This window comes from Podarcis muralis, chromosome 2 (assembly GCF_964188315.1).
Source record: "Podarcis muralis chromosome 2, rPodMur119.hap1.1, whole genome shotgun sequence".
Lineage (NCBI taxonomy): Eukaryota > Metazoa > Chordata > Lepidosauria > Squamata > Lacertidae > Podarcis > Podarcis muralis.
This window is the reverse complement of record NC_135656.1, coordinates 97,821,156-97,843,247: the sequence shown is the minus strand read 5'-3', so window position 1 is coordinate 97,843,247 and position 22,092 is coordinate 97,821,156. Positions and strand designations below refer to the sequence as shown.

Sequence of the window (22,092 nt, the reverse complement as noted above, 5' to 3'; positions counted from 1 at the left end):
GGTTACGAACTTACCGTAATTCGTTCCGGAGGTCCGGTTCTTAACCTGAGGTACCAATTTAGCTAATGGGGCCTCCCACTGCTGCTGCATGATTTCTGTTCTCATCCTGAGGTAAAGTTCTTAACCCAAGGTACTATTTCTGGGTTAGCAGAGTCTGTAACCTGAAGGGTCTGTAACCTGAAGCGTCTGTAACCCGAGGTACCACTGTACTCATCTAAGAACAATGGAACTGCTTCTCAGTGCACTGTGATTCCATGATGTTGGGAAATTTATAAATACCCCAGTCATATATTCCCCATCAAGACTCCTGTGCTTCTCTCCTTCACGCCATTAGAATATCCACATAAGCTACCCAATAAAATGGCATTACATGACTGGCATGGTGAGCAAGTGTGAAAGCGGTCTGTGTATATTCTGTATTCAGATGCTCATTGGATCGCAGTGGTGCAGGAACTCAGAATAATAGAATGGAAGGGACCCCAAGTTTCATCTGGTACAACTCCCTAAAATGCAGTTATTGCAGCTAAATTCCTGACAGATGGCCATCCAACGACTGGCTAAAAACCTCCAATGAAGGAGAGCCCACCACCTTCTGAGATAGCCCCACAGAAATGGCTCCCACACAACTAAAGGTAAAGGTACCCCTGCCCGTACGGGCCAGTCGTGTCCGACTCTAGGGTTACGCGCTCATCTCGTTTAAGAGGCCGGGAGCCAGCGCTGTCCGAAGACACTTTCGGGTCACGTGGCCAGCGTGACAAAGCTGCTCTGGCGAGCCAGCACCAGCGCCACACAACTAGTAATGCATAAATGTGTGGCATTGGGAGATTAGACTTACTGGGCTTGCTAGCTTCAAAATGTGATGGCTGTGGTTGAAACGGCCAAAGGCCTGCTCAGTTTTATGACACGACTTCTTCCCTACGGTTTGCTTACATTGTGATACAATCAACATTCATCTGCCTCAAAAGACCATGGAGTGTGCCTTCAGGAGTGAAGTCAAACCACAGCGTTAGCAGCACTGAAGTGACCTCCCCAGGGTGCAAGCCTGGGCAGTGTGTATGGAGGTCCTGGGCTGCCCAGATGACAAGACCCCCCTCTTGGCCTCGCTGATGTGGTCCAAAGGAAAACAGAGCAATACATTTAGCATCAGGAGTTGCCGGAAGGAGGCCTACAAGGAGCCATCCAACTGTCTTAGGGACTCCACTCTGGATTTGTGTAGGGTTTACTCCTTAGCCCTTTCTTCTCAAAAGATATCCTGCAAAGCAGTGGAGGTTTAGGACTAGAGTTGTCCTTCTACATGGGCGACCTTCCCAGGCTGAAGAGCCCCATCTGCCCCTCATGCAATCAATATATTTAAATATTTCAAATGCAATAAAACTATGGTTGGGTGAAAAAGTGCTTGGTGTTGCTTCCAAAGGAATCAGAATAATGGGATCACAGCTAGATTTTGGGTTAGACTGTGAATGAATCTGAGCTGAAGGCTTATAGAAGGTGGTGACCTCACTCCCGTGATCAAGCTGTAGTTGTGAGCGGCCCAAGCACACATAACCGGGGGCCAGGAATGCAGATGCATGTCTCAAAAGGGGTGTTGAGACAGATCAGTAGGGCTAGGAATACCGTAACTTTGTGCATGGACAAACGGGAGATGCCTGGGACCTTGTGCATGTGAAGCTACCAGTCCACAGAGCTATGGCATTTCCTCTCAGTGCAGGAGCTGTGCTTCCATGAGCTCTGCCACTGAGCCATGAAAGCCCTCCTCTTGTAGCTGAATAGGATTGAGCCAAGGAGACTCGAACTGTCACAACTTCAGAGAATTGCTGCATTCGATGCTACTCAGTGCACACTTTTTGGCTTTATGAAGACAAACATACGAGTGCATCGAGAAAGCGTCTGTGCGGAGTCAACAGGTTTTACCTTGGGATCAGCGGTGAGCAGTTTGAATGCTTGATACACTTGTGCTTCTTTCACGCCTCCACCAAGATCCAGGAAGTTGGCAGGCTTTCCTCCATTAAGGGAAATGATATCGCACGTTGCCATAGCAAGCCCAGCGCCATTGACTGCAATTAAGAGAATCAGAGTTGTGCATTTTAAAATGGCGAGGTGCAGACTCGTAGGGATGTCGTTTGGAAAGTGCCACTACCACTACCCAGATAAGTTACCATTGAAGAGTGGTAGAAAAACGCTGTAACTAATAATACAATAAAGAGAGAGAGAGAGCAGGGAACAGTGTAAAAGAGATGGACTTTCAGGTTTAATGTACATGGACACAAAGAAGACATCAGCAATATTTGGTGTCTGGCATTCTTAGGCTGCTATTTATTGATTCATTTCCCCCCAGTGATTATGCAGAACTAAATGGACTAAGACACGTTTTACTATTGGGTGTGTGTGTGAGAAAGAGAGCAAGAAAGGCCACAAAGCAACTTCCTGCTCTCTGCTGCAATTGCCATTTATCTCTGGAAATAGAGCAGCACTATTTGCAAATGTAGGGACGCGGGTGGCGCTGTGGGTTAAACCACAGAGCCTAGGACTTGCCGATCAGAAGGTCGGCGGTTCGAATCCCCGAGACAGGGTGAGCTCCCGTTGTTTGGTCCCAGCTCCTGCCCACCTAGCAGTTTGAAAGCATGAAGTGCAAGTAGATAAATAGGTACCGCTCCGGCGGGAAGGTAAATGGCGTTTCCGTGCGCTGCTCTGGTTTGCCAGAAGCGGCTTAGTCATGCTGGCCACATGACCCAGAAGCTGTACGTCGGCCCCCTCGGCCAGTAAAGCGAGATGAGCGCCGCAACCCCAGAGTCGGCCACGACTGGACCTAATGGTCAGGGGTCCCTTTACCTTTACCTTATTTGCAAATGTACTTCCCCCACCCCCCGGTTAAATATATGCATTCTTTAAGAAGAGTTAGAGGGAGCACTGTGGTACATGGAGTGTTGAAAAAGAGGAGCACAAAATGGGAGGTGCCTTAAGATGCTAGCTGAAGTTTGTTTGTTTTGTTTTATTTATATCCTCTCTTTCCCCCCAAGTAGCTCAAGGTGGTATATGTGGTTCTCCACCTCCTCATTTATTCCCCACAAACAACCCGGTGAGGTAGGTTAGGCTGAGAGGCAGCGATCAGACCAAGGTCATCCAGTGAGCTCCATGGCTGAGTGAGGAATTGAACCCTGGTCTCCCAGGTCATAGTCCAACACTCTAACCACCACACCACACTGACTCTACATCACAGAGATAGGGTGGGATGTGATATAAATCAGACAGATAGTCACCAAGCCTTAAATTCGAGTGGTTCAGGTGCCTATCAGTTTGAAAGCAAAATGGAACAACCCAAATTAAGGAAGTGGTTTCAAAAATACTTGAAGGACACCTTACCATATCTAAGTAAATACATTTGTAAATTAAAGGGTGTCCCCCCCCCCTTTGCTTTTTAAAGTGGGCCTTCCAGGACAGCCACACAATGAAAAAATACAACTGTCTGAAAAGGGAAGTTCTGGGTTTGCTAGGAATTCCATAAACCAAGTCCTTTCTATCTTGCTACCATTTGATTGTGGAGGGCAGAAGAAACCTCTGCCACAATCACAGCTTTGCTAAAATACCAAATTTCATCATTTTATGTATGCGAAGGTCGCCATGTATGTGTCTGGCCAGACAACCCTGACTATAAAGCATATTATTATTCGTTTGTAAGTTGTTTTGGGATTAATTTGAATGAAAAACGACACAAGAATATAATAAATCAAATCACATTGAATACTTTTTTTAAAAAGCAGAAAGAATGCTGTGGTAACCAGTGAGAGCCCAAGTATGCCCAGCTGACACCATTGGGCCTGTTTGCTGTTGACTCTCCAATTGCCGTTCTCTGAGTGGTGATTTGCAGAGTCCTGGACTTTGGCCTCATGGTTCAACTCTAGCTGCACCACTAGGTTCAAGGCCCAAAACAGTATGGCGGGGTGGGGGAAATGGGGTGCTAAGAAGTCCGAAACAGTGGCACAAGGTTCCTGTTCCAGGCTGGCTGAAGAGGAACAGTCCCTTTTAGAGTCGGGCAATATACTGCAATGTTCTGTTGCAGGCTCCCGGCTGGTTTTGTATAGAAAATGAGAGGAACCCTGACAGATGCTGGGAAGAAAACATAAAGCTAACCTTGCTTGGGGACTGCATGTGACTTGCAGGCTAAATTATGCCCATTCATAGGGTAATTTTAATTGATTAGTACTTAATAAATGAGGCATAATTTTAATTGTGCATAATACAATGATGTTTTCACAGTTTTATGTTCTGAACTTGCATATACTTTCCCAGGGAATTAGGAGCAAAAAGCATATTCTGAAACCAGCAGAAACCCCACGAAACGTCTCCTTCACTTACCACTGATCCCTTAATTCCCTTGGCAGTTTTATGGGCCATGTCTAATTTCATTAACCTTGGCATAAAGCTAACATCCTGTTGGAAAATATTTAAAAACTCGGTTCTCCTTTTAACCAAACTCCCACTGGATATTCTTTTGATGACAATGCTTTAGATTTTATCTTCTTTTTTTTAATGGTTGACACCTTTGCTATGTTAAATGTTGCCTGTGTTGCAAATACATTAACTCATCTGGGTAAGAGAGAAGAAAATGCTTTGGCACGTTAAATTGATTGCTTCTCTACAAAGTAAGCTTTTATTTTAAAAAAATTCCTTGAACAGGAGCCTACAATCCGAATGGGATGTTTTAGACATATAATTTGATGGTGCTATTGGTTTAATGAGCTACAAATCCTTTTAAAAATGTTAATTCCAGTTAGATTAAGACCTCAGTACCAAAGCTACAAATTTGTTCTACCACAATCTCTGAATCTCGCAATTAAGCATGGAGAGAAATCTATGTGCCAAAAACTGTGAGGAGCAAAAAGCTACTTCTCTACGTGTTGTTTTTTTTAAAAAAAAAATCCCATGAAGGCTTAAAAAAAAAGTGTAAATGAAATGTTTATGTCAAATATAGACTGGTTCAGCTCTTATTTCCATTTTTATTATGAATTTTCCTCCTATATATGAAGCTGATTTTTATGTTTAATATTTATTTTGGTACTAAAAATGATGCTCTAGTTGTTAATAGTGTTTGCAGAATGTAAAAATTCCCTGGGAATTATTATTTTTTTTTGGTATCTCCTGTTTATTTCAGATGTTTTAAGCTATGTTGTAAAGCACTAAAGAGTTTTTGCTTAAATATAAGTGGTCCAGATAAATAATTTAATCTTTTATTTCCATTCACTGAAACTTTTTTCAAACAATACAGTCTTTTGCAGGATCCCAGATTTACATGGCCACACATGTAAGTTCTGTTTATCAGGTTAGGCTTTTAACATGCTGGGGAAACCACAGTATAATGTCAAGGAAATAAGCAACTATCTTACTTTTAAAAGACATCTGAAGGCAGCCCTGTTTAGGGCAGTTTTTAATGTTTGATGCTGCATTGTGTTTTTAATATTCGGTTGGAAGCCGCCCAGAGTGGCTGGGGAAACCCAGCCTGATGGGTGGGGTATAAATAATAAGATATTATTATTATTATTATTATTATTATTATTATTATTATTAACCTAATCTAACTTTTTGGGACGCGGGTGGCGCTGTGGGTTAAAGCCTCAGCGCCTAGGACTTGCCGATCGAAAGGTCGGCGGTTCGAATCCCTGCGGCGGGGTGCGCTCCCGTCGCTCGGTCCCAGCGCCTGCCAACCTAGCAGTTCGAAAGCACCCCCGGGTGCAAGTAGATAAATAGGGACCGCTTACTAGCGGGAAGGTAAACGGCATTCCGTGTGCAGCTCTGGCTCGCCAGATGCAGCTTGTCACACTGGCCACGTGACCCGGAAGTGTCTCCGGACAGCGCTGGCCCCCGGCCTATAGAGTGAGATGGGCGCACAACCCTAGAGTCTGTCAAGACTGGCCCGTACGGGCAGGGGTACCTTTACCTTTACCTTTAATCTAACTTTTAAAAAAGAAAAGTGAACAAGAAATGTAAGGAAACAAGAGACAATAATCCAAAGGCAAAGGTTTGGGTAGGAAGATTCTGTGTGTACAAGAGGATCTTCCCCCTGCCCTCTCAAAAATAGTGCCATGCTTCTCACTAAGAGCCAAGCCAGGCATGGGTCACATCCATACCATTCATTTGAAGAAAAAAGCTACCCAAAAATAATCCTGGGAACTGTAGCTCACCCCTCACAGGACTACCATTCCCAACATTCTTTGAGGGAAGCCATGTGCTTTTAATGTATGGTATGGTTGTAGCCATGACATACCTGAGATCTGCGGTCCTTCTGTTGTTGTTTAGTAACAAAGCAGCTGCACTGGGGCTTCTAATATGATCTAGAGCAGGGGTTGGCAACCTGCAGCCCATGGGCCACAAACGGCCCACGGTGGGTCATTTAAACGGCCCATGACACACACCCCCGAACCAAGCCCCTACAGCGCCGAAATCGCATCTGCGCATGTGCGATAGAGCCCACAGAGCAATCTCCATGGCAGTGAACCGGCCCAGGCAAGGTAAACCTTGCAGACCCCTGATCTAGAGCAGCGGTTCCCAATTAGCTTAAGTACTTTGGCCTCCCTGTTTTTAAAAAGCCAAGCCATGGACCTCCCTGCTTTTGAAAAAAATTAAATTATCTATGATAGCTTTTGTTACGTAAATGGCGCCACTGACCCCCTGGGTCAACAGACCACCAATTGGGAACCATAGATCTAGAGACTTATCTACCCCCACTCCCAAATTGCTAATAGCAGCTTGGGGAGAGAGGCAATTTAGATTGGGGGAAATTCATGGGAGGAACCAGCTAAAGTCCACTCCCCATTCCCCTGATCCATTAATAGTCCCATATGGCTGTTTTGATGTTTAAAAAAAGTGAAAGATTCTGATCACGGATTGCTTGAGTGACATGTAGTTGAGGTCTCAACTGTTCTAAAATCTTGCCTGGGTGGTGGGTGGGGAGCCTGGACTGGCGTCCACCAGAACACAATGTCTTGCTCCAGTGGATAGGTCTATGCATGTGCAGAAGAGCATGAACCCTTAAAAAGGCCCCATTCATTCTCTGTAGCACATTTTCTTTGATGGTTTTCCATACAGGAAGCAATAGAGAAAACACTGATTCTAAATTCAAATGATAGTTCTGGGTATGCAGTCAAAACATTCTGCCCAGATTCCTTGGGGCAGCAATTACTTTTCCTTCCATTATTTAGAATTCATTTCTATTCAAACGTTGACAACTTTTTGGATACATGGCTGACAATTCCAGTAATGCAGTTGTGGAGTAAGTAAAACACCCACCCGCCATCATTTGGCATCTTTGATGTTCACAGAGTGCGCATATGCCAAGGATAATGACTGCATGCAGCTTAAATGTGAAGAACAGCTCTGCCGCACATTTTTAATGTTACTAAGTGGCCATGTTTGGACGATGATATTGCAGCTTAATTAGCCAATCTATGAATGAGCCTTTGATTTCAACCTTTGAGCTGGCAAACAAACCAGGAAGTCTTCATTTAACTATAGTTTCCTGTTTCGTCCAACCTGCGAGACTGCGGTTAACAGCTTCAGAACAAGCCAAGATATTAACTTCAATATCTGAAGCTGTTAACCATAGTTTCCTATGGGAAAGTTTTTAATGTGTGACATCTTAGTGTGTGTTTTTTTGTCTTTGTGGAAGCCGCCCAGAGTGGCTGGGGAAACCCAGCCAGATGGGCGGGGTACAAATAATAAATTATTATTATTATTATTATTATTATTATTATTATTATTATTATTATTATTATTATTATTTCCTGGGAAAGCCAAGTTTACTGCAAACTTTCTATTTTGTTCAGGACCTTGTGCAAATGGGATGTAGATGCAGCCGTGAGGCTCGTTCATACCTTGGCTCATTAAGCTGAGATATGATTATTTGAACGCAGCCTCCATGGTTGTTAACAGTTATGTCAAACACATGGCTGGGAATCCAAAAGACAACTTTAGTCATGATCAAAGACCTGCATGCATGGCAGAATTGTTGACTGGTTTTCATTTACCTCTATGACCTATTGCATGCTGGTTTTGAAACTCCCCCCGTTTCCAAATACTCCCCCCCCCATCTTTTAACATATAAGGTCTTTGAATCAAAGCCAGAAATGTATAGTATGACCATATTTTTGCTTACCAAAACAGGCAATGTTTCCATCCAGGCCTATGTACTTCAAGTCATAATGGGCAGCTTCATTTTCTATCGGCTCATTCTCAGATTTGTCATCCATGGCAAATATCTCTTTTTGCCTGAACTCAGCATTGTCATCAAAGTTTATCTTGGCATCAAAGCACACAACTAAATGAAAGGGAAATGAAATCAATACATCAGAGCTATTGAGTGGTTAGTTCCAAATGTGAAATAGAGTTGCATAATTTTTAAGCACCACACTTTTCAGTATCGAGAGTCCACAGTCCTGATCTCTGCAAAATCAATATAACTCCCCGCCCTGCCCCCCAACGGAATTATACCGAAGCAGGCTTCAGGGACTTAGAACAGCAGACATCAAAACTCAATTTGCCATAGGCCTACCAGGTGTCAAGAGTCTTAAACTAAGATGTGGAACGCCAGCGTGGCGAAAACACGCAATGAAAGTGAGGGCAGAAAATGGAAGCTCAACAGAGCAGTCTCCCATAAATGTTCTCAACAGACCGACGTAACAATGCATGTGTTTAATTACAAATCTGTAATAGCTGTAGCTCTTATGCATTATGTTAGTAAAGCCTTTAAGCGATTGTTTTAATATTTCCTGCACAAACAAACACAGTCAGAGAGAAACAGGGGGATAAACTAGAGAGGGGGAGAGCCACATATGCCTTGAGCTTCCTGGAGGAAAGGTGGGGTATAAATGTAATAACAAACAGATCTAAAAACAAGAGGAAATGCAACCTAAAATCAAACAGAAGTAATCAAACAAACAAAAAAGCAGCTAAATATAAACAAGCTGGAATTTTAGAAGCTGATCACACACACGAGGAGCCGTGAGATTGCACTCTCCTGTCAGGAGCTTGTGCTACACTTGAGTAGGACCCTGGCAGAGACACATGCCCGACTGGCATGTTCTCTCCCTCGTGGTCTTTCTTTTGGGAGCTTCAAAAGCTTTCTTCTGCCTGAACATCACAGTGACCGATGCCAACAGACACCGGCACACTTAGGGATCCGCAGAGTCTTTGCAGCTTGCATAGCATCAGACAGCAAAGAACAAAGGACAATAGTCCCACTTCACGGAACGCAGTAACACAAACATTCTGTCTCCGTCACTTCCCACTTTGTGGAGTCAAAACATACACCGTCATGTGACAGACAAAAATCCCATGACTGCAATCATGGAGCAGGAATTCTAACATCTCCTTCCTGCTTCCAGCTCCAACCTTAACCAGGTTTTGCTCTTAACCGAGATACGAAACCCTGATCCATGCCTGAACCGCTAGTAGGACTCCCCTTTCTAACATCACCATGGAAATCTCATTTCTGCAGAACTTTCACCATTAACAAGAGCAACATTGCAAAACAGCAGGGAAACAAGCCCACCTATTAATATTTATAAAACATTTTCTGCCGTCAAAAGAATATTGTTACATACATGATAGATTATACAAATGCACTTTTTTCTTCTTCTGAACAAATATCAAAGAGAACCCCGGCACTTCTATTCTTGGAGTGCTTTCCCTCTGCTTTTGCTATTGACATGAAGCTGTCAGAGATGCGCGAATTCAACAGCTTATGCTAAGGGGCAAGAACACTGGCAGTCCTTGGGGCCATCTAGGACAGACATTTTAATCTCCGATTTAAGCATGAACTGCGACAACACTTGCAGAGTTCTTTGCAGTTCCTGTTCACCTTCTCTAGAATGTACCTGCTTATACTCTGGTCCACCTGCAATATATATTGAAAGCAGCAGGGTTAGGGTTATGGCTTCGCCCAAAGAATCCAGGGGGACCACTTTAAATAGGCATGGCTCCCCTGCCCCAATATTCTGGGAGTTGTAGTTTGTTAAGTGTGCTGAGATTTGTTAGGAGACCCCTATTCCCTTACAGAGTTGCAGTTCCCAGAGTAGCTTGACGGTCAATTCCACTTCTCAGGGAACTCTGGGAACTGTTGCTCTGTGAAGGGAAGAGGAGTCTCTTAATATGTCTTGGCACTCTTAAAAAACTACAATTCCCAAGAGTCCTTGGGGGAAGCGACCATTGCTTAAAGTGGTATGATACTGCCTTAAATACACAGTGCATATGGGGCCTAAGGTGAAGTTCTCCTGTTTCACGAACAGTTATTTCTGCATTCTTTGAAGACCACTGATCTCTTTTCAATGGAAAAAAGGATATTAATTTAATCTAGGGTTTCATAAGCAGTGCCGGTGTGTGTGTGTGTGATACAGGAGGTAAACAAATTGCCTACTTGCTCCAAAGCAGCAGAACATTCAAATCCTATTCATAACCGCACTCATAGATTGAATGTGGATACACATCTGGATGCAGAACACCCAATGCCATTCCCAATATTAATGCAGGATACAGTGGTGCCTCGCAAGACGAAATTAATCCGTTCCGCGAGTCTCTTCGTCTTGCGGTTTTTTCATCTTGCGAAGCATGGCTATTAGCGGCTTAGCGGCTATTAACGGCTTAGTGGCTTTAAGAAAAAGGAAACAAACTCGCAAGAACTCGCAAGACGTTTCGTATTGCGAAGCAAGCCCATAGGGAAATTCGTCTTGCGAAGCACCTCAAAAAACGGAAAACTCTTTCGTCTAGCGAGTTTTTCGTCTTGCGAGGCATTCGTCTTGCGGGGCATCACTGTATTTATATGGGCTTCAGTCATCAGTCTTGAAATCATAGAATTGGAAAGGACCCAAGGGTCATCGTGTCCAACCCTCTGAAATGCAGGAATCTCAGCTAAGGCATCCATGACAGATGGCCATCCAACCTCTGCTTAAAAACCTCCAAGGAAGGAGAGTCCATCACCTCCCAAGGGAAACAGTTCCACTGTCGAACAGCTCTTTCTGCTGAAAAGTTTTCCCGTATGTTCAGTCGGAATCTCCTTTCTTGTAACTAATGTAAATGAAGATAATTATCCTAGGTTTCTTGTGATTGTTAGGATATTTCCGTTCCACCTTAAAAGGGAGCAGGCTTTGTGAGTCACAGAGTCTGCGTATTTCCTGTTCACAGGAAGTTTATGTTTTCTGTTGCTTTCGTTTCTCTCTCGGTGCCTGAACACTGAAGCAGGCGGTCATGTTTTTTCTTTGTTCTGACCAACGCTGAATACACTCAAATAATGCTCTCCTGCGTGCATCTTTCGCTGTGCATTATCTGCTGATAAGAGCGTGCATCAGCTCTGGAATGTGGCAAGCTATTTCTGGAGCTCGTGTCGCTAATTGCTGATACTGCGTGTCTACGGGAGATTGATGGACATCCGGAGGCGACGTGGGGCCATGATGGACTTTGTCTCCCTGGCAGTATCCCAACACTGACATGTTACCTAACAATTGCAAACTACTGTATCCGGATTGAGGTCAGGATCACAGGATAGAGTACAATAAACCCACCACTATCTAATGCATTGGCTTCCATTGAAAGGAATGGGAAATGTTTAGTAGTGAAAGCATGAGACTGAAATCTCACTTGGTTGTATGGCTGATAATTTCCATAGATGTCGATGGGGCTGCTCACATTTAACTGATGGGGATCCACTCTCAGACATGGGGAGAATTTCCTGATTATAATGCTGGCACTTCTGTTCCATTGTCTAATGTTCCTCTCATACCTGTTGTGTTACGGAGATGTGAATGAGTTGGAAAAAAATGTTGAAATATACATTTATAAAGAAACCAGAAGCATTTTTACTGGGTATTGTTGGGAGTGATATAAATAGAAAAGAATGTAAGCTCTTTTCATGTGCAATAATAGCAGCAAGAATATTATTAGCCCAAAAATGGAAGCAAGAAGAATTACCGACGATTGAAGAATGGAGGATGAAGTTAATGGACTATGCAGAATTAGATAAATTAACAGGAAGAATTCGAAACCGGCGGGACCAGAAATTCACGGAAGATTTACGGACTATTTGAAAAGTATTTGTGAAGACCAGACGACGTTTGTAGGTTTGCAAGAAGTTCTGTGAGGAGTATTATTGGAAGTTTTGCAAAAATAGATAAGGGAAAGGATAATTTGTTAAGAGACTTAAAGGCAATATAAAGTTAAGAAATGTATAAGAAGTGGACAAAACGGTGGATTATCAGAGGTGCTGATGGAAGTCTAAAAAGATTGTATAAGTGATAAGTTTCGTGGTACATTTTATAATTGATATGTTAAAATCAATAAAAAATTATCATAAAAGCGTTACAGAGATGTGAATTTTCACACCAGTGATTAATATGTCACTTAACAACATGGCTTCTCCCCCTCCCTTGGTGCACACACATGCTTCTGTCTCCCAATGAAAATGGTAGGAAAGTATAGTGTGCTGTGCTGGGATCCTGCCCCAAATATTGTCACTTTACTCGCACAATTTCCTGGGTTAAGGGAGCTACAAATGGATTTTTTTCTGGAATCAGGTCACATGGAAACGAGTGCTAAATGTGTGCCATATTCCATTAGTTTTCTGGAAGTGTCTTTTACATTACGTGTAAGCTCAAATACAATGAAGAAATAAACAGTGAGGGAAACATCAGGGAAATGGAATAAACTGCTGTGTGGCTGCAGCCCTAATCTGCATGCAGTTAGTATAATGCAAAACACCTAGAATCCAGCTAGAAAGTGTAATACAATAATTTACAAATAATACATCTTTCTTTTCCAATTTTTTTTGAATCTGGTTTCTTTTACTGTTCTGTTCGTAGTGCCACAAATCTATTCAAAATGCCGTAGGGAATTTTTTAGAGGCGAGGGGGAGAGCAGCAGCTCCTGCACAGAGGCAACATTTGTAAATTCTGATCATTAATCATTTCTCCCAATAATTCAGTTTAATTTGACTATTGTGTGTTACGGTCATAAAACAAACACACACTTGATCATGACTGTAATTCAATCTCTGAATTATTGCCATGTGTTACTATAAATGAATTATTTTTATGATGTTTTGCTCTTTTTTAAAAAAAAGGCACTTTACTATATTTCATTTTGTGTGTCCAAAGGAACACAATCTTGAGGCAAAGGGAAATGTATCTTTCCTGCATCATCGAAGATCTGTGGCTTTTAAGAGAGCCATTAAGTAACCAGAGATTTTCGCTCTAAGACTCAAAACATTCTGTTTTATTCACTAAATGTGGCAAGTTCTCCTTACTGGGTTTATCTGTTAGATACAAATTACTGGAGAAGATTATGCTATTTGCTTATAACTGTGTGGACTACAACCAGTGGCAACTTGCTGCATTTTGACAACCAAGACGTAGGAAAAAATATGTCAAATCATTTGAGCCATTAAGGGTTTCTCATTTATTTGGGTTTCTTTATGCACAGTTATATTTCTTTCTCCGTCAGTGGATCAGATCTATGGTTCACATCCACCAGGAAGAAAGGGTTCGGCTTTGTGGGCCTGATTCTGTGGAATTCCCATTTGCAGTCAGATACGCCCTTCCCTGCTGAACTTCAGGTGCTAGGCAAAGATATTTCCATTTCAGCAGGCATTTTATGAAATTCCATGAGCAAGCATAATACAGCATATGTTTTTACTTGTGGGTTTTGTTTCAAACGCTGAATTATTTTGATTGATGGGTATCATCATTGACGGTTGTGTACACTGCTTTTGTGACTATCTATGGTGCAAAGCTTTCCCAGAAATATCAGAAGTAAAATAGAATAAAAACTAGCTTGCTCACCCTAAAAGCACTGCACTATTTAGACTTCAATCTAGTCCACACGTTTCTTGGGATTTGGACAGTCTTGGGATACTGTCTGTCTGCCGAGAAAGAAAGAAACTACTGCATTTTTGCATTGTCTTTCATCCCTGAACATTCCTTATGACACAAATGAATCATTACAAGTTTCACTCACATATTGTATCAGAAATGGGGAAAATAATCAAGTAAAGCAACAATAGGGCGGAAAATCCATGGAAAATGAGATTTTGGCTGCTTGAAATGTGACAGTAACTATGCTGGAAGCTGTTAGGAGAAGAGTTGTGTATATAAGCCTCCCATAAATAAACATCTGTTAAGGGAGATAAAGATCCTGTTGAGAGTCTAATTGGCCTTTAACTCAATGCCATGTTAACCAGTTGAGGCGCAGGCCTAAAGTGAGTTTCAAGCTATGGCTATGAAGGCGATTCTGTTTAGAACTAGCCACTGCCCTATCCACGAGCGTGCCTACATTTAGGGTGCTCATATGCAGCAAGAGGAGCAGGGACGTCAACCTCTCAATGTCACAATCCCAGTGGTCCTGTCAGGATCAGGCATGCTCAGACTCATGAAGCAGAAGCAGAACTCTGGGTGGTAGTGGGGGTTTGTGATGACCAAGGATGGAGGTTCTCCCGCTTTTGCCTCTCCCATGGTGCGTAGAGCTTCATTTGAGCTGGAGGCAGCAGAGGCTGTCGTTGTTTAGTCGTGTCCGACTCTTCGTGACCCCATGGACCAGAGCACGCCAGGCACTCCTCTCTTCCACTGCCTCCCGCAGTTTGGTCAAACTCATGCTGGTAGCTTCAAGAACACTGTCCAGCCATCTCGTCCTCTGCTGTCCTCTTCTCCTTGTGCCCTCCATCTTCCCCAACATCAGGGTCTTTTCCAGGGGGTCTTCTCTTCTCATGAGGTGGCCAAAGTATTGGAGCTTCAGGATCTGTCCTTCCAGTGAGCACTCAGGGCTGATTTCCTTAAGAATGGATAGGTTTGATCTTCTTGCAGTCCATGGGACTCTCAAGAGTCTCCTCCAGCACCATAATTCAAAAGCATCAATTCTTCGGCAATCAGCCTTCTTTATGGTCCAGCTCTCACTTCCATACATCACTACTGGGAAAACCATAGGGAAGGACGCAGCATTGTTGTCAAGGACCAGGTGCCACTCTCCATAGATGGGAAGAGACTCACCCTCCCAGAGTGTGTATTTATAACCTCAGCAGTCTTGCACGGCAAGAGAGCCATGCAAACAAGCACACCGGACCTGGCCTTTAAAAGCTTGGTGGGAGGGGTGTGGAAATTGGTTGGGGCATCTTGGTTGCTCCTGCTCAGTTCCAAACTTCTTTGCCTGTATCCTGAACTCCTGACACCTACTGTCAAGTTGGCTGTATCATTACTTATGTGAATGAAGATCTCTGTAAGAGCCCTTGTCATCGTGTTTTGGGCAGGAGTCAGGATTTGCTTATGCAAGGAAACATGCAAACAGGACAAGAGTTTAGCATCGATGAGCGCAGAATCACACATCACAGTCAAACCATGGAAAGGAGGTGGGGATTTTGAATGTGACAATGGTGGAAAAGAGGCAGATTGTGTGCCCATGGCACATTTTCTTAGAAAATTAGGGAGCTTATGTTGGCACAAGGGTGTAGTATAGAACTCCCATGCATGTGAGCTCATCTAGAAATTCCTATTTCTCTGCTAGATCAATATGCTTTTTAAAATCTTTATTTTTCTCTTTCGTACCTTGTCCTTCTGGAGTTTCGCCAAAGGGATTCACTTCAACTTGAGTGGCATCAATTTTCAGGAAAAGGTTGTACAGCTTCTTAATTTGATCGGCAGCCTAAAGTTGAAAAAAAAGTGGTGCATAATTACACAAAAGGAAACCAGCGGAGGCGGGCAGAGAATTATCCTGAATTAAGACGCTAAAGATGTTTGTATTTTCTGTATCAGTGTAAAAGCAGCTACAAAAAGTTAATGACATAATAACCTTCCTTTATGAAACACTAATGCTATCTATTGCTTTTAAATCAGTGGCCGATTATTTTAGCCAGGAGGAAATGGAATGCTGATTTGAAACGTCAAACATTACAGAGGCTCACTCTTCGCAGTGCACTAAATAGAACTTTGTAGTTAAAAAAAAAGAGAGAGAGCAGTGTCATTAATTCAAACAAACTTAATTTAAGCACAATGAACCAAGTTTGAGAGTTGATAATGAATACATTATGCTGATATTGAAGTTAAAGTGATTACCTTAATGAGACTAAATTCAGAAACTGTGAAGCAATATGCAGCTGACAAATGCAGATTAGTTGCTGAATTTGTTTGGAAAATGTATAAACCCTCCCTTCCAGCATCAAACTGCAACTCTGACTGAAGAAACAATTGTTGAAAAATTGGCTTCTTTGCTCTCTAAACTCAGCTCTTATCTGTTTTCTTGTAAGTAGCATTGGCACATGATCAGAACTAACTAAATAACTGCTGCATATTCCTTAAATGTAATTGTAAAAAAGCAAATAGGGAGGCCACTATTTAGAAACGGCATTAACTTCATGATCTGCTGAGCCTTTTATAATCCCCCCGCAACCTTCCTTGCCATGAACTACAATTCATTCAGTGTTCTACTTTGATAACTATATTACAGGAGGGCAACTCAACTGTTTGTCCCCAAATTTTGTTCTCTGGGGACAATAAGGAGTCCTTTATTCTCCAATATCTCCCCACCCCATCATCATATCCTAATACAGTGGTACCTCTGGTTACGTACTTAATTCATTCTGGAGGTCTGTACTTAACCTGAAACTGTTCTTAACCTGAAGCACCACTTTAGCTAATGGGGCCTCCCGCTGCTGCCGCCGCACGATTTTTGTTCTCATCCTGAGGTAAAGTTCTTAACCCGAAGTACTATTTCCGGGTTAGCGGAGTCTGTAACCTGAAGCACATGTAACCTGAAGCGTATGTAACCCGAGGCACCACTGTATTTTCAAATACTTTAACTCAGGGATGTGGAACTTCCACATGCTGTTCAGCTCCCATAATCCCCAGGCAATGTGTCCAATGGTCAGGGCTGATGGTAGCTGTAGTCCAACAACATTTGGAGAACCACAAGTTCCTTGTTCTTGGAGTAAGTGATTCAGGTGCTCCAGTGATCCTCAAACTTTCTGCTTTCAGGAAAAAAACTCTTGCACAGTCCCTTCCCTGCTCAGGAACTCCCATGCGTATTAGAAGATTCTGGGGCATGTTTTGTGTTGCTGATTCAGTATTACTTCACATGTGTGACCTAGAGGATACCATACGATCTCCTGTGGCTGTGTGCTGGAAGGGGGAACAGGACTGATGAGAACGCTGCCGTTCAGCAATACATGCCCATCGCTCCTGGTCTTAGCTGCGAAGAACCTGCTCCACTAGAACCCCTTAATCCTTGCCCCCTACTTAAATGGCCTAAATGCTTATTATTGTATTTGTGCGTTCTTCTTCAGAGATGGCGGTTCCCAAGATAAAAGCACAGATAAATAGTTAAAACCGAAACAACAAAACAATAACCCCCGCTTCCCACAGACACATTTAAAAGGCCATAGAGTCAGCCAAAGGCCTGGTTGAAGAGGAACATTTTCGCCTGGTGCCTAAAGATATATAATGAAGGTGCAAGTTGAATCTCCCTGGGGAAAGCATCCCACAAACAGGGAGATACTGCAGAAAAATCTGTTCTCGTGTTGCCACCTTCCAGACCTCACGTGGATGGAGGAGGCAATGAGAACCTTTCCTTAAAGGCCTTGACTGATGTTCTCTGCACAAAAAGTGGCTTATATAAGTGGGAACCAGTGGCCTAGGGAGTTTTGAGGAGAGCAGTAGTTGCCGGAGACAGCACTAGATGGCTGAACACCGCCATGTTGATTTCCCACAGTGCCCCAGAGCAACTGTACGATGATCAGGGACATTTGGGAGGAATTAAAATGGCAGTTGGGTTTAGCCATGTGGTGCTGCTCAAAGCATGGAGCTGAGGGGAGGGCAGGCATCAGCAGTGGTTTCTTCCGGCTGCCCAAGGATTCCACATGCTGATGCCATAAGTAATTTAGTGACTACTTGTAGCTGTTCATAGTTTACTTCTCCCAACGGCACTTATGGTTCTCACTGACATTTTGTGCACCGAACATCAGTCAAGGCCTTTAAAGAATGGATCCAATTGTAATTTGAATGAACCGCTCCACACGGCCAGAACTATAAACCCCAAATGTTTTTAATCTGAAGAACAAACGGCAGTTCCCTAACCATACATTTTATCAAATCAAATACTTACCATGTTTACAGTAAAGTTCTCCACATTAATATTTGAAATAATTTGGATACCAATGGGAAATGTTAGTACAAACTGAAATTTAGCCCACCCTCCAAAAAAAACACCCCACAAGGCAGTCATCAGGCAGTATTAAGATTTGTCACAAGGACTCCACAGTATGTTAAACGGAAGAATTTCACTGTCGTACTAACTAGAATTCTTCTGGCATCTACCTACTGGGGAATATAAACGATTATGATAAGACCAAATTAAATAGACCTTTGATTGTACTGATGTAGCCATTATGTTTCTATGCTCCAGTAAATCACACTGCAAAGGTTATAGCACATGGGAAGAAATGTATTAGCTGTTGTTTAGTTAAGCAGTTCATGCATTGTGCTAATAATTAAGTGCTAGAACATGCAAAGCTAGAAAGATTTAATAATAATTCTCTCTCATTAAAGATACTGCTAAATCTTCAAATGGGTGTTAATCATCTTAATGATTATGCATTTGTTAATTGCACAGTTGGGATAGAAATTAATTAGAAGTGGTGTATTAAAAATTCAAAGGTTTTACAAAAGTGGCATTTTGATGATATGGGAAATTCTGTGCAAAACCCCTCACAAAAAAACAATTTATCATCCTTCTCTTCCCAGAGCAGTAAAATAAAGATTAAGCTAGTTGCAAAACAGGCCTGGTGGCTTGCATTTTCATGCTCCCATTTTGGAACATGAATGATAAATTTTAAGAGGAGTGAAAAGCATGCTGAGAATCTACCATCTACAAAATGGCAAGCTTTTGCTTTTCAATAATAACCTGAAGAAAACTGCAGGAAAAAAATTCTGTAGAAAAATTGCAGAAGAGAGCCGTGTTGGATGGTGGTGGCAAAAAGATCAACACTGCATTCCAAAGCCATTTCAACCAGCAGGCATCTTCACATTGATTTTTCAGGATTGGTTACCCTGGAAGGGATGGCCAGGGACATTTCTCATAAGCATCCAGCGTAAGAATGAAGTGCTACCTGTTTATATATTTGTATTGTATTTGTTATTTTATGATTTGCTGCACTGGGCTCCTTAGGGAGGAAGGGCAGAGTAGAACTGAAATTAAAATAATTAATTAATATACAGTCGTACCTTGGAAGTCGAAAGGAATCCGTTCCGGAAGTCCGTTCGACTTCCAAAACGTTCGGAAACCAAGGCGTGGCTTCCGATTGGCTGCAGGAAGCTCCTGCAGACAATGGAAAGCGGCGTAAGCCACGTCAGACGTTCTGGTTCCAAAGAATGTTCACAAACCAGAACACTTGCTTCTGGGTTTGCGGTGTTTGAGAGCCAAAACATTCGACTCGCAAGGCATTGAGGATCCAAGGTACGACTGTAATATATAATGTAATGTAATGTAATGTAATGTAATGTAATGTCACGTAACGTAACGTAACGTAACGTAACGTAACGTAACGTAACGTAACGTAACGTAATGTAATATAAATCTCCATTGTTATGCAGAGTAAAAAATGGACAGTTTGTATACTGTGGGTGCATGTAATCTTGTACACTCTACATACAGCCATTGGGGTACCACTTGGCATTGTCCTCATCATAAAGTTGCAGCCAGGAGCAGGGATTTGCAAATGGTGGAAATTCCTGTGTACTGGAGAAAGTAAAGCATCATCCCTTCACCTACATATGGGCCACTGATGCTGTTTCTTGGTCATGGGACATGATGGAATTCTGGGAATGAGCTTCTGGAAAGACGTACGGGGAAGCACAATTCAAGGTAATGCCTGAAGAAAGTAGGAGGTCATTTCCAGTAAGTAGTGAAAAGCTTATTGGGTTGGATTCGAACTTAGTCCAGCTCAGAGTAGATCCATTTATTTCAACGGTTCTACGCTCAGCAAGCCTACATCTAGATCCTACCTATTTGTTATCCCAAACCAAGTAGGCATGCTCTAAGAATAGATTCTTGGGATGAAGTCAACCAAGTCTACTTGTACGGGACCCACTGAAATCAATTACTGCGATCAACGTAAGTCTGTGGATTTCAAAGGATCTGCTCCGAGTATGACTTAGTTGGAACCTGTATTTTGAACACTGATTGTCTGCCATAACTCCTAAATGAGAAAGGAAACCAGAGGCAGTGGTATCCCATGAGCTCTGATGCCACCAAGGTCACTGCCACACTAGGTGCAATCCTCCCTATGTATAAAAAGTTCCTGGAACTCCAGAGAACTACTGAGTGGAAAAGGGTCCCAGACATCTGAATGCAGTCACAGTCTTGTTCCTGGGAAAATTTACCTGCTGTTGCAGAGGTCCCTTGAATCCCAGATTTTCTGCCAGCCGTTGGGCTTGAAGATCCTTCACCCCTTCAAAAATATCTATTTCCTCCTGTTGCAATAAAGTGCACAAAACAGAACTAAGATATTCAGTTTGAAAACAGACCCATAACTTCAAAAGCACCCCCAAAATGCTTAATATATATTTGCAAGTTATTAATTAAAATGTGGCAAGTTGCCAAAAGTCTGAGACTGAGGCTATAGCAGCTGCCTATAGGGTATGTTATAATTACTTTGCCAGCCAGGGAAGAGAGTCCCTCCAAAAAAACTATGTAATTCTTCAGGGTGGCATGCTGACAAGACAATCTGACACCAGTTTTCACTTTTAATTACTGTACAGATGGCATCGATGAATACTTAGTCTGTTAATTTTTGTGACTGGTTCTGGCAAGGAACCAGAGCACTGGTGTCACTGCCCGGTAACGTTTCTCTGTTTGTGTATGTTTCAAATGTGCATTATGGAACTCTGCATGCATGTACCGTTAGCTCACCAAATGTATAAAAGGGATCCTTGTTGCTAAGTGACTGTCTCATGATAAATACTTTTAAGACAGTAACCACTATTAGAAGGTCATAATACAATCAAGCATTCCAGTACTGTAACATGAAATAACAACTAGCTCTAATGTGAGGGGAAACGGCATTTCATAACAGCGAGTAAACCATTTGTATTGCTAAGGAGCGAAAGAGTATTTTCTTGCTGAGGGGGCAATAGAGACTAATTTATAGAGGCGCAGAACCAGATAGATAGCCACTGCTGGACAATACACTTCAGACTGTAAGGGAACAATGCTTGTTTGTTTGGATGCTCCCCTCATGAAATCGCATCTATGATTGTGGAAGCCAGGCACCTTGACACTCCAATTTTCTTTTTCCTCAGAGGTAAGCCCCACTGTGTTCAACCTAAGTGACCTTTCTCTTTAGGGTCAGTTTGGAAAACCAGCAGAATCTGGTGGCAAATATTCTCTTAGAATGTGCCCCTTTAGGCTGCAGGTGGGGTGTGGAATATTAAGAGCTTTGTTTTGGTCCAGGAGGAGATGGCTTAACTGTTATCTTGGGTTCAGATGACACGCTAAGCCGGAAGTTGGCTTAACTGCCATGCTGAGCTAAAGTAAAAGGACTTGGAAGGAGCAGAGCGAGTGTTAAGCTCCTCTCAGGGAGCCATCAGATTTGCAGTCCGGGTAAGTCATCGTTTGACTTGCTATGACACTCCTCTGTCAGGAGAAGTGTCTGTGAACACATGAAGCTCTGGAATACTTTGTTCAGACCACTGGTCCTATCTATCCCAAAAGCTGCTCTGAGTAGCCGAAACTCTTCAAAGTCTCTGTAATCCTCTGGAGATACCTATAGCTGTCAACGTTTCCCTTTTTTAAGGGAAATTCCCTTATTCCGAATAGGATTCCTCGCAAAAGGGGAAAGTTGACAGCTATGGAGATACCAGAATTTCAGCCTAGGGCCATCTCCACGCAAAGCACCCTGAGCTCTGACCCCTCCAATACAACACATGTTTGGCACATGAGCAGCCCATTCTGCAATGCGCCAAATGCACATATCTTGTACACATGGAGACTGCAAGCCATACCATTGCAAACTCTGAAATGGCAGGGTTCTATGTGGGCCACTGTGTGCATGGTCTCTGCGAGCAGCTGGTGAAACTG

The 22,092-nt window shown here is 42.7% G+C and overlaps 1 protein-coding gene across 2 annotated transcripts in view; it reads right to left on the bottom strand.

Moving 5' to 3' along the window:
- Window positions 1-22,092, bottom strand: part of SUCLG2 (succinate-CoA ligase GDP-forming subunit beta) — a 220,217-nt gene that overhangs the window by 76,702 nt on the left and 121,423 nt on the right. For both annotated transcript variants that reach the window (XM_028719446.2, XM_077925056.1), the window contains exons 6-9: window positions 20,397-20,486; window positions 15,570-15,666; window positions 8,147-8,308; window positions 1,912-2,054 (exon numbers count right to left, since the gene is read on the bottom strand). In XM_028719446.2, coding sequence (XP_028575279.2) covers window positions 1,912-2,054; window positions 8,147-8,308; window positions 15,570-15,666; window positions 20,397-20,486 — 492 coding nt within the window. The remainder of the gene's footprint in view (window positions 1-1,911; window positions 2,055-8,146; window positions 8,309-15,569; window positions 15,667-20,396; window positions 20,487-22,092) is intronic.